Source organism: Balaenoptera acutorostrata, chromosome 9 (assembly GCF_949987535.1).
Source record: "Balaenoptera acutorostrata chromosome 9, mBalAcu1.1, whole genome shotgun sequence".
Taxonomy (NCBI): Eukaryota; Metazoa; Chordata; class Mammalia; order Artiodactyla; family Balaenopteridae; genus Balaenoptera; species Balaenoptera acutorostrata.
Window position 1 is genome coordinate 94,433,890 of NC_080072.1, and position 12,576 is coordinate 94,446,465.

General features: G+C 46.3%; 1 protein-coding gene and 1 non-coding gene across 2 annotated transcripts in view; both read left to right on the forward strand.

Annotated features, from left to right (window-relative positions):
- HTR3B (5-hydroxytryptamine receptor 3B) overlaps window positions 1–11,587 on the forward strand; it is a 35,423-nt gene extending 23,836 nt beyond the window's left edge. Inside the window, exons 6-9 of the mRNA XM_007172031.1 lie at window positions 286–443; window positions 9,539–9,749; window positions 9,883–10,065; window positions 11,352–11,587. Of these exons, the coding sequence (XP_007172093.1) occupies window positions 286–443; window positions 9,539–9,749; window positions 9,883–10,065; window positions 11,352–11,587 (788 nt within the window). The remainder of the gene's footprint in view (window positions 1–285; window positions 444–9,538; window positions 9,750–9,882; window positions 10,066–11,351) is intronic.
- LOC114236446 (U6 spliceosomal RNA) lies at window positions 10,739–10,842 on the forward strand. Its single transcript, XR_003622406.1, has one exon. It is a non-coding gene; the product is annotated as a U6 spliceosomal RNA (small nuclear RNA).
- Window positions 11,588–12,576: the final 989 nt, after the last annotated feature.

Genomic DNA, 12,576 nt, shown 5'->3' on the forward strand with positions numbered 1-12,576 from the left:
AAAATACAATATTAGGCTTCTACTGCCATTGAGAACGTTATAGAAGTCTCATACTATAGACAATGGAGTACAAACCCTCAGTTCATAGCTGCTTTTTTTCATGACCAGAAAGTTTTTATCTCCCATCCCTACCCCTAATTCAAAATGGTATATTGAACCCCATCTCCCTAAGACTGTCCATGTGGGGACAGGAGTAAAAAGGAAGGATTTGAATTGCAAGTTGGAAAAGTGGGTTAATATTGGTGCCTCTCTCCATGGGAAGTCAACTGTTTCTGTTGTTTTCAGTGGAAGATGTAGACCTGGCCTTCCTGAGAAGCAGAGAAGACATTATACATGACCAAAAAGCATTTTTTAATGACAGTGAGTGGGAACTTCTTTCTGTGTCCTCAACATACAACATCCTGCAGAGCAGCGCTGGAAACTTTGCACAGATTCAGTTTAATGTAGGTCCTCCCCATTCCTGTCCCTGTTGCCCACTTCTCTGCAGTCTTTCACCTTCTCTATTGGGCTGAAGAGTCTCTCTCCTGCATCTTCTCATTCGTTATCACCTAAGTACAGGTGATTCCAATGGTTCCAACATCCACTTGCATTTTGGCATTTCAGAGACCAGAGATTCAGCCACAGATCCTGGACTCCTGCTGTAGCTATTCCATATGTGAATATAAAGAGAATGGTTTTCAGACAGAGACCTGAACCAGCCACTACAGCAGGAATCTTCAAGCCTTTCAATACATATAACAGCCTCACTCTTAATTGCTACTGAGAGAGAGAGAGAAAAAAAAAAAAACCCACAAACAACAGCAACAAAAAATTGGGAGAAGAGTGTCTCTTCAACATTAATGTCCTGTTTGCAATTGAGTAAATTATTAATTAATCCCAGATGCAAATGCATAAAATTATCATATTATTAACTTGAGTATCTTGAGGGATTAGCTAACAAATCACCTGCAGGATCCACAGAGACCACTGGTGGTTTCCGGATCAGAGAGAACAACTACTCTAGAACGACGTGATAAGAACCCAGACTTCTCAAATGTGCCACCGGGAATGCCCTTGGCTGCACTGTTCCTGGGGAAATTTGTCCAGCAGACACCTGGGGGGCAGTTGGGAGCAGGACAGTGAAGCCTGATACCTTGCAGTCCAGGGGCACCGTTCTTCCTTCCCTCCTGGCAAACCATCCTGACATGTGGTCTGCAGCAAGTTTCTGCAGCCAGCAGACTTGTCATTAGTATTCAGCCCTGCTTTTCTGCACAAAGTCAGCTGGTGGTGGGAGCTGGGGGCAGTGGGAGGGTCTTTCATGCCAGGTAATCTGATTGAAAAGTAGAGACTAGACAGGTCAGGATCGCACAGATGAATTCACACAGATGAAGTCTCCTGGAAACAAACCTTTTGAATAAGAAGGAAAAGTCAGACTAGACTAAGGTGCTATTGTTACAATGGATAATCATATGCTAAGTGGAGTGGTGGTGATGAAATAAGCGATTATTGAGGGCACAGAAGTCCTCCATTGTTTAAAAGGTGTGGTACGCAGCTTTCTAGCAAAGCTCTTGTTAAATCAAGGCCTCTTAGACACAGCTGTGATTTGAACCTGACTAATCTATAACGCCGGGTACCAGCTAATCCCAATTCATACCTTCCTTGCAGTAGGGCTTGGGTTCTTGCCTATTCTGCTTGGTTTTTATCAAAGCTTGCATTGTGGCTTGTTTGTCCACTTTTTTACCAAGAGAAAGGGAGGGGTAAAAGAAAGCTTTTTTAATTTCAATGAGTTTCTTGGCTAAGAGTAAACACCTCATTAATTTTAAAGATATCAGCCCACAAACATTATTGATGCAGCCCGAATAATGGAGAGCATTAAAGGGAAATGTGAGGGAGTAGCACGTGCAAGGTGGAACACAGTCACCTATCAAGCACTCCGGAGAACGCTGCACACACCATTACCTACACTGCACAGAGGAGACAAACAAAGATGGGAGACGGGACAGGTAAACAGGAGTGTGTGCTCCCGCGCGCACAAATGAACTCTTCATAGAGCAGGCATTATTTGTAGTTACATGTCACCCTTTACCCTAAATATTAATTGTCTTCTCAACAGTGGCAAGAGGTTTTCTTTTTTTACTTTATTTATTTATTTGTTTGTTTATTTTTGGCTGTGTTGGGTCTTCGTTGCTGCGTGCAGGCTTTTCTCTAGTTGCGGCGAGCGGCGACTACTCTTCGTTGCTACACGTGGGCTTCTTATTGCGGTGGCTTCTCTTGTTGCGGAGCACGGGCTCTAGGCGTGCGGGCTTCAGTAGTTGTGGCACGTGGGCTCAGTAGTTGTGGCTTGTGTGCGGGCTTAGTTGCTCTGCAGCATGTGGGATCTTCCCGGACCAGGGCTCAAACCCGTGTCCCCTGCGTTGGCAGGCAGATTCTTAACCGCTGAGCCACCAGGGAAGTCCTGGCAAGAGGTTTTCTATGTCCTAGCTCCATGTTAAATATGATGAACAGAGGCGTAAAAGATTGTTAAAGAGAGGAGACGATCTCCTCCCTGGATCTCAGGGACCAAGGTTCCATTCCTTTGTTGTCTTCACTGCCACGCTTCTTCTCCATTCACTGTTTACATTGAGGGGGGCTGGAGGGGACATCAATTCGATTTCATGCTCTTGGAACTTCTGCCTGGGGACCTTTGCCCTGGGGGTTAAGGTTGGTTATCTAGCAGGCTGCCTTCCACCCTGGCCCTCGGGAACAGAGTAGGGAAAGAATCCTGAGAAGAGCCACAGATCGTGTTTGGTAAGGCGGGGAGCCAGACTCAGGAGCATTCCTGCAACTTTGGAATACAAAGTAGATTGAGTGACTCTCCAGTTCAGTTCTTTTTCCCCCTCGACCTCTTTCAGCCTCCCTGACTCCGCATTCCCACTATGTGCACCATGTCAGCTCATGTTCTCCTACTCCGTGCCAGACATCCTACTGTGAATTTAGCAATCAAGTTACCCTGGGGTCCTTCAACGACCTTTAGCCAATAATGCAAAATTCAGAGCCCGGTTCCATGCCAACATTGGGCCTGCCAGGGTCCTGACAGCAAAGGGCCAGCTCCCTCTCAATCTAATCACCTCCTGTGTCCAAGTCCAGGCTACCCAGCAGAGGGTGGGGAACGAGTGGGGCAGGCAGGAGGAACAAAGATCTATTCTAAATACGTCATCAGCCTGGGCCTGATGTACATGCTGCCATTGATACTGAACCAAATGCTCCGGGTGCCCCGTTAGTCCCGGCTAACGTGCAATCCTGTCTGCAGCTCCAGGACATGTATTGTTGATCAGAGGGCACCGCTGACACTTTGGAGTCAGGCTGCATTCCACAGGGGGCCCAGAGCACAGGCACTTCTGCCTACGAGGATGTCTGTATGCAGCCTGGCACCCGATCCAGCAGCCATGGGAGGGGACGTTTCCTCCAATACATTGTCAGAGGTGCTGGTTCCCAGAAACAGCAGGGTGAACATTTGATTTCTATATGGTAGTGTTTTGTTTCTTTTTTGTTTTTTAAAGAATGAGGGTAGAAGTGAGAGGCGGTAGAAATAAAATTTGAGAACTCATGTTGGATAGAAAAGGGTGGACCGTTGTGGGAACTAAAGTGAGCCCGACCACAGATGTCCTCTCACTGCCTAAATGCTCATGTGGCCAGAATTGGGAGGCCCACAGGGGACTCCTAGAAAAATGCAGAGGGGCATCTGGGAAAGAAAGGCGCCTTGTTTACCCTCATTTTCAGGTGTAATTTTCCTTTCTAGAGTAGGGTAGATTAATTTTGTTGAGATATCCATTGAATGCAGCTCATAAACTTGATAGAAGATCCTTCTAAGCTCTATTAGGTCACTTCAGAGAGAGAGAGAAAGAGAGGAGAGAGAGACACACACACACAGATATATATATATATATATATATATATATATATATATATATATATACACACATATATATACATAGAGAGAGAGAGAGAGAGAATTTAGACCCCTAGAAGCCCCTTCCAGGGTCACTCAAGTAACCCTGGAATCACGGACTTTCTGCTAATCCAACCCGACCCATGGTCTAGATCCAAGAAACTCTCACTCTTGTGCAAGGATCTTACTTAAATGGCTGCAACTTTCCCATTCTTTCTGAATTGGGAATGTTGGGAGGGGCTTGCGAGAGGAGGAAAATGGGCTTCTGTATGAAGCGTGAGTCTGGGCGTCAAAATTCCAACTATGTCATAAAGATGGTCATGCAAAATTGAGTACTGGTGAGGTCTACCATCAAGGAGGCAATTAGAGGCTAACCTTGGGGCCTATTCCATCTCCAAGGAGCTCTCCACATACACATTCTGAATTAGATTGATCTCTTTCATTAACATCAATAGGCTCCAAATACCTTTGTGTACTTATTATTACCTGGCTTTAATGGATAATGAAATTGTGGCATAATATTGCTAACACCTGAAGGGTGTCTAATGGAGAACACGGACTGAAACCAAAGTGCTTTTTCTTCCCCTTCTGTGGAATTTAAAGGCACCAGCTCCTTTAGTCCATTAGAAATGATGGGCTCTAGGTAGGGGCAGTTCTGCAGAGAGTGGTATCTCACTGAGCTGGTGACATACCGTCCCCTGGCATGCAGGGGTCACTGCCTGACATGACCTGCAGAGAGGTAGCCCTCCGAACACTGACCTTAAGATGAGAGCCCCCCTTTGGGCTCACTCCACTCTCCCACCCCACTGGAGCTAAAAGAAGCATTATTAACAGATTCTAATACAGCTCAGTGAACACCTTTTGTGTTCTTATCACGCACCAAGCTCAATGCTAAGCACTGAGGACACAGGCATGAATAAAACAAGACTCTTGGTTCCTATCACGGGCCTCAAAATCTGCCCAGGGAGACATGATAACAGTAACCACAAAACCAAGCACTGACTCCAAATCAGGCACTGTTTTAAGAGGTCGTACTGGAATCCTCACATCTCTATGAGATGGGGACTCTAAGGGTCCACGTTTTTACAAGTGTTTGAATTGGGGTGCAGAGAAGTTAAGTATCTTAACCAAGGTTATAGGGTGACTGGTGGAGCCTGGACTTGACTCCAGAAACTATGTGCCTAATCCTATATGATGGTGACACACAACTAAAGATAAGCAGTAATATTCCAGTCCAGTCTGTGGCATCTTTCCACTGTGTGTTACTGGCCAAGTCGCCTGTATTAGTTTCTTAGGGCTGCTGTAACAAAGTACCACTTTAAAACAATAGAAATTTCTTCTCTCACAATTCTGGAGGTCAGAAATCTGACATCAAGGTGTTGGCAGGGTTGGTTCCTTCTGAGCACTCTGAGGGAGAGACTTCTCCATGCCTCTCCGTTAGCTTTTGGTGGTTGCTAGCAATCTTTGGCTTTCCTCGGCTTGTAGACATATCACTCCAATGCCTGCCTCCATCTTTACATGGCATTATCTTTTGTATGTCTCTTTTCTTCTTCTTACAAGGACATCAGTCATATTGGTTAAGGGCCCACCCTATTCCATATGACCTCACCTTAACTTATTTCATCTGCAATGATCCCATTTCCAAATAAGGTCATATCCTGAGCTTCCGGAAGGACACGAATTTTGGGGGCATTATTCAATCCAGTACCATCTGCCACCCTCTGACTCCCCCAAATTCACGTCTGTCCCATGTGCAAAATATAGACGCCCTATCCCAACATCCCCAAATGTCTTAACCCATTCCAGTACTGATTCTAAGACCAGAGTATCACCTAAACATAAACTCAGAAAGTCCCAAATCTTGTCATCAAATCAAGTATAGACCGTGGGTATGGTCCATTTTGGGGCAAACTTCGATCTGCAGACTTGTGAAATATCTAACCATCAGAATCTGGTTCCTGATCCCATAAGACGTGGGTTGGGGGTTTGAGGGGCAAGAGTAGAGACCTGTCCTGTCACCAGTTCTAACTCTATTATTTAGGATAGTGCCTGATACTCTGTTCATGCTCAATTCATGTTTCTTGAGCGGGGGAACAAAGGGCTTTGAGGATCAAAGGAGATCATGAAAACAAAACATTTCCGAAAACTGTGGGATAAAATTAGAGTTTCTTTAGGCTGCACTGGGCTTGTAGAGAAAATTAGTCTAGTCCATAGGTAACATTGCCCCCAGATCAACTTAAAGAAAAAGGTGGGTCCTTTGTGCTTGAAGAAAACCAAAACTGTAGGAAATATTTGATCTGTCTTAGGAATTGGAACATCCTTGCTAAAAGGCAGAAAAATGGCTAAGGTTGTTCAGGAGGGTCTGTCTAGTTTTACGATTTTACAAGCCAAACATAGACATAGAGCTTTCTGCTTTATGTCACAGCCCAAGCTAATTGTCCACCCTTGTACCTACCTGTTTACTTTCAGCTATTGTTGATAGCCAGTGAGGAGTATCCTCACAACAGGACAGGCTACATACTTTGTGGGGCCTCGTGCAAAGTGAAAATGCAGGGCCCCTTGCTTAAAAATTATTAAGAATTTCAAAATGGCACAAACCCAAGCATGGGCGCATCTCAGTGCAGGGCTCCTTGTGACTGCATGACGCTGGCCTGCCTCCCAGCCTCTTAGCTCTTGCCAGGCCTCTCCCCTGGCACCTTGGGGAACATGAGGTTTGGTGAAACTGCACTTTCCTAGGAACCAGGGACCCTAAGGAGCCACACTGCCCGTCTTTGGTTCTGTCCCAGATTTCCATTCACTCTCTGCATCAGCCTCTAGGTGGAAAAGAGTCATCTCAGCGTGTGCTATTTACATGGGAACTTTATTTAAAGAGTACAACAGCTAATCTCAGTTGTACCCAAGATGCTTGGCAAAGCAAAAGTAAACTGCTTTTTTAAAAAGGGAAAAATCAAGGCATGGAGAGGTTCGATACCACCCAGAATCACTTAAACCAGCACATCAAATTGAGGGGCTTGGGAACTCTGCTGTTCCTTTGACTCTAAGTCTGGGCTCTTTCTGCTTAACCAACATGCTTACTGGTACTTTTCTTTAGTGTGGTATTCTTATTCCTTTCATCTCCTTTATGTAATATCCACCATGAAGTCTCTGGGGGTCTTCCCACTTCTACCCTCCAGAGACAGCAGGCTTGGTCACCCCCATCTCCCCATATGGCCAGATCACCAACAGCCCAGGTGGGGCTCACAACACAAGAGCCCCTGTGGACTCTGGCCCCTTGACTCCCTTCCCCCTGCACCTCCTAACCACGGCTATGTCTGTCACAGCACAACGAAGGGAGTAGAAAGGTGCAGGTTGATGACAGGTCATGGTTTTCCTTGTTGACTGCACTTGGGTAAAAATGTATTTTAACCAAATGATTGCAAAGCAGTGAATGTCACTCTGGTTTAGATATTTGCAGCCAGTTATGTCTCATGTGAAAGACAATAGCCAGACTACAATCCGCCGAATGGCTCTGGTCTGCAGAACTCCACTGAGTCAGGACGTGCTTCCAGACCCAAAGACTGGGGAGGCCCTGCTCTCACCAGCAAGGTGACATCTGGTCTCACCCAGCCAGGCTCTTCGCCCACCACCTTCTGCTCTGTCCCTGCTCTCTGCCCTGGCTCCCGTCTATGTGATCCGTGTCCAGAGAGGGAGGCAGAGGTGAGAGAGAAGACCCTGAACTCAGCTCAGAGTAGGCTGTATGGGAAAGAGCACAGGGCTTAGAACCAGAAGATGTGGGAGCACATCCCAGCTCTGCCACTTACTCAGCTGACTTAGGGGGCTGAGCTTTATTTTTAAAAATCTATAAAGTGGGGATGCTCTATTACCTGCCAAAAAACTGACAGTGAGGAGTAAATAAATCACATCCCACGTGAAAAAGTATCTAGCACACTATCTGACACGTAGAAATCGGTCAGCTGTTTGGTGAATCAGAGAAATGGGAGATTTCAGACATCATGTTTTTCCAAATCTAACAGCAACATGGCCCAGAACATTCATTTGTTCAGTAAACATGTATCGAATACCCACTGTAAGATAGGTATTATTTCTGGCCCCATGAAGGATTAAAAAATGCCATTTTCACCCTCAAATGGTCATTGCAAAGCAGTAAGTGTCTGATGGGGAAACAGCCCTGTCATATCATAGTTTCTCTCCAGGAAGGATGAGAATAGATTTTGTGTTAATTACAGACATCTCCTATTCCCATCCCAGAGAAGCTATGTATAACAAAATGGCAACAGCCATCATTGTAATTTTATGAGTCTTAAATTCCCAGCTAAAAAACCTGCTCAGCAGCTCTCTGCCCAGCGGTGCTGCAGGTCCTGCTGGGTATCTGCAGTTGCCCCCACCTCACATCTACTTTTGCTCCTGGAGGCTGGTCTGCGGCCTGTAGAGTTGGGACTCCTGGTCATGTTTGGCCAGTAGCGGGCAGGGGAGACAGTGGCAGGAGATTGGAATGAGGGGGAGAGTGAGTGGAGCATTTATCTCTCCATTTCTCCCCACCCCATGGCGTCTCCGCCAGCTGGCTGTGCTCCTAAGAGGAAGCCACAAGTCCAACCAGCTTTCTATCCCCTCAAGTTCCAACCACATTCCCGGTCTTTGGTCCCTTCAGGCCTAAGGGTAGGAACAGCTGACGCAGTCCCCCGAATCCCAGGAGTATTGTCCTCCTCCTTGTGGTTTCTCTATGTCCTGCCCACACCTTGTCAAGCCCTCCTCAACTTTCCCAGTTTAACTGTGCTATTTGTTCCTAACCAGACTCTGACAGATACACAGGTGCTAAAGTGTTTGCATTCCAGGTAAGAAGAGAAACTAAACCAAAACCAATACAATATGTTGCAAACTAAATGGTTTAAAAAGAAAGATTATGGTGTAAGACCTGGTTTTAAAACAGTTTCTCACTCACTAGCTATGTGAATTTGGACAAGCAATTTAATCTCTAGGAACCTCAGTTTCCCGGTTTGTAAAATGGAAATAATAATACCCAGCCCGGTGAGAGAGTGGTAGTGTATATATGGACATATATACACTATCAAATGTAAAATAGATAGCTAGTGAGAAGCAGTCACATAGCACAGGGAGATCAGCTCAGTGCTATGTGACCAGCTAGAAGGGTGGGATAGGGAGGGTAGGAGGGAGGGAGATGCAAGAGGGAAGAGATATGGGGATATATGTATATGTATACCTGATTCACTTCGTTATAAAGCAGAAACTAACACACCTTTGTAAAGCAATTATACTCCAATAAAATCGTTTAAAAAAAAATAATAATACCCAGCCCTCAGAGTCGTTGTGAGGATTAAATAAGACAAATCATATGAAACACTTATTCCAGTGCCTGGCATAGAGCAAGTGCTAAATAAATGGTAACTTCTTCCTATAATGATTAATAATATTAATATTAGTTCTATGTAAAAGCTTAAAGGATTTTTTTCTGTTTTCTAAACCACAAGATAATCTCCTATTCTAAACTACATAGACTTTTCATATTACACAGAAATGTTGGGACGGCAGAAAGCGTTCTTGGCTAGGGGTTTGGCCAAACATTTGTCCATTGGCTTAGACCCTCTTGTCAACAGATTCCTCGTCCCTGCCCAGGTGGTGATTCGCAGGCGCCCACTGGTCTATGTTGTGAACCTGCTGATTCCCAGCATCTTCCTAATGCTCGTGGACCTGGGGAGCTTCTATCTCCCGCCCACCTGCCACGCCAGGATTGTGTTCAAGAGCAGCGTGCTGGTGGGCTACACCGTCTTCAGGGTCAACATGTCTGATGAGGTGCCGAAGAGCACAGTGAGCACCCCTCTGATTGGTAAGCAGCTCCGGGGTCGCTAGGTACCTGTCTTGCATCACTTCTGTCCAAGATCTGATGTTGCCTTTCAGATGGGGAAGGAAGAGGCCCAGAGACCCCTGCTAACTCCACCTCCTCTGGCTCCTTCCCTCAGGGGTCTTCTTCACGGTCTGCACGGCCTTCTTGGTTCTCAGCTTATCCACGTCCATCCTGTTGGTCAAATTCCTCCATGATGAGCAGTGCAGCCGGCGGCAGTGGACCCTCTTGTGCCTTCGAGGGGACACCGATGAGGAAGGGCCTAGAATGGATCCCTGGGCCCAGCTCGCTGGGGTAACAGGTTTGTGAGAAGCCTTGAGGTCCCTGCTTGGTTCTGCTTTATCACCCTCAGCCTTAGTTCCCATGGGTGGAACAGCAGGCCGTCTTGAGTCAGCTGTATGAAAAAATGGAAACACCTGCTTCTTAACCTCTGCCCTGCATATTACATTACCTCCCTGGAGACTGAAGACTCTCCTGCTGACTTGCCAGAAAGCCGCGTGTCAGCCTAGAGATCTAGGCCTCAGTCCCCTTAGCTTTTTTTTTTTTTTTTTTTTTTTTTTATGGCTGTGTTGGGTCTTCGTTTCTGTGCGAGGGCTTTCTCTAGTTGCGGCAAGTGGGGGCCACTCTTCATCGTGGTGCGCGGGCCTCTCACTATCGCGGCCTCTCTTGTTGCGGAGCACAGGCTCCAGACGCGCAGGCTCAGCAATTGTGGCTCACAGGCTTAGTCGCTCCGCGGCATGTGGGATCTTCCCAGACCAGGGCTCGAACCCGTGTCCCCTGCATTGGCAGGCAGATTCTCAACCACTGCGCCACCAGGGAAGCCCCCTTAGCTTGTTTTATTTTCCAGTTTGGAGCCATTGACCCCAGAATAGCAGAGTGCGTGCATGTGCACACACACGTACACACAGACACAAATAGTTTGTATACATTTGGGATCTGATCGCTTAATGTGCAAAAGTATACAAATCATCCCAGTGTTCCCTTTGGCAACACATATACTAACACTGGAATGATACAGAGGTTAGCATGGCCCCTGTGCAAGGATGACATGCAAAGTCATGAAGCAGTCCATATTTTCACTGTATCCTTGAAAGTTGCCAAGAGAGTACATTCCAAAAGTTCTCATCACAAGAACAAAAATTTGTAACTGTGTGTGGTGATGGATATTACCTAGGCTTATTGTGGTGATCATTTCACAATATATACAAACATTGAATCATTATGTTGTATGCTTGAAACTAGTATAATATGTCAATTATCCCTCAATTTAAAAAAAAAAAAGAACCATTCCAGCCCCTAAAGCTCTAAGTCAACGTGGGGTGGCTGCTAGCTCAGAAAAATCTCCCGGATGGATGTAGCCTCGACACCCTACTTACACAACACCCTACTTGCTGTGTTCTCCAGGGGTTCCTTCAGTGCAGTCTTGCCTCCCCTCAGCAGGTAGGGAGAGGGCCCCCAATCCTAACTAACCCACTGCCCAGTTTTGCCCACCACTTTTCTTGAAGGTTGAGGCCATCGGCTTCAATGGGAAGGCCGGGGGAGCCTTGGTAGCCCCTGGCTCACCTAGAGTGTCTTCCTCTCATGTAGAGCCCCCCATCTGTCAAGAGCACCAGGCCCAGCCAGGGACCCTGAGGGAAGTCTGGTCCCAGCTTCAATCTATCAGCAGCTACTTGCAGACCCAGGACCAGGCGGACCAACAGGAGGCTGGGTGGCTGGCCCTCCTGGAACGCTTTGACCGACTGCTCTTCCAAAGCTATCTCGTTGTGCTGGGGTTCTATACCATCACCCTGTGTTCCCTCTGGGTGCTGTGGAGTGGCTCATGAAGACCCAAGTTTGCTGGTCTCCATCAATGTGTTTGCATGGCACTTGGGGAAGGCTGAAAAGTTTTTGTGGGGATATTGGAAGGGGACAAATGATGGGGTAAAAAGTTCTCCAGCCCCCGTTGCCTCTTTTCATTCAGCCCAGGGATGCACATCATCTAATTTGCTATTGAATGACCCAGGAGTAATGCATTCATGATGAAAATGCATAAACAGTACAAGGTATCCAGAGAAAAGTAATCCTGCCCTCTTACCCAGTTCACTCCCCAGAAGTAACCACTGTTAGCAACCTCTTTCAGAAAATTTCTAGCACATGCAAGCATACATGTGTGTTTAAACGGTTTTTTAAAAGGTATAAGAGCACTCCATCTCCCAGTCCTGTTTTGGTCACTTATTCAGTCAGTCGTTCAACAAAACTTGTATTGAGTGTTGATTAAGTCCTAGGCCTTGTGTTAGGCACACCAGAGAGTACAAAATAAGTCAGTTTCAGATCATTCTTCACTTGACTTGATCCTTGAGGAACCTTGTTCCAACCAGAACACAAAGTTCCCACCTTATCTGTATCCTGGAGCTCTTGTTCCCTTCATCCCAGGTGAGTCTGTCTTCCCCTGTGCCTCCTCAGCAGTGCATTCCTATTGGAGGGGATCCACATCTAGCACAACATTTCATCAACACGCACCATGTGTAAGGCACTGGGGGATAGGCTTAATGCATGGCCCTTGGGTTCAAGGAGTTTATTATAATATGCTATCCTTGTATTAGTCTGCTCTGGATGCCATAAAAAAATACCACAAACTGGGTGGCTTAAACAGAGATTGATTTTCTCACAGTTCTGCAGGCTGGAAGTCCAAGATCAAGGTGTTGGTAGGGTTGGTTTCTTCTGAGGCCTCTCTCCCTGGCTTGTAGATGGCTGCCTTCTTCCTGTGGTTCTCTTCTGGACACATATGTGTCCAAATTTCCTCTTCTTCTAAGGACACTAGTCACACTGGACC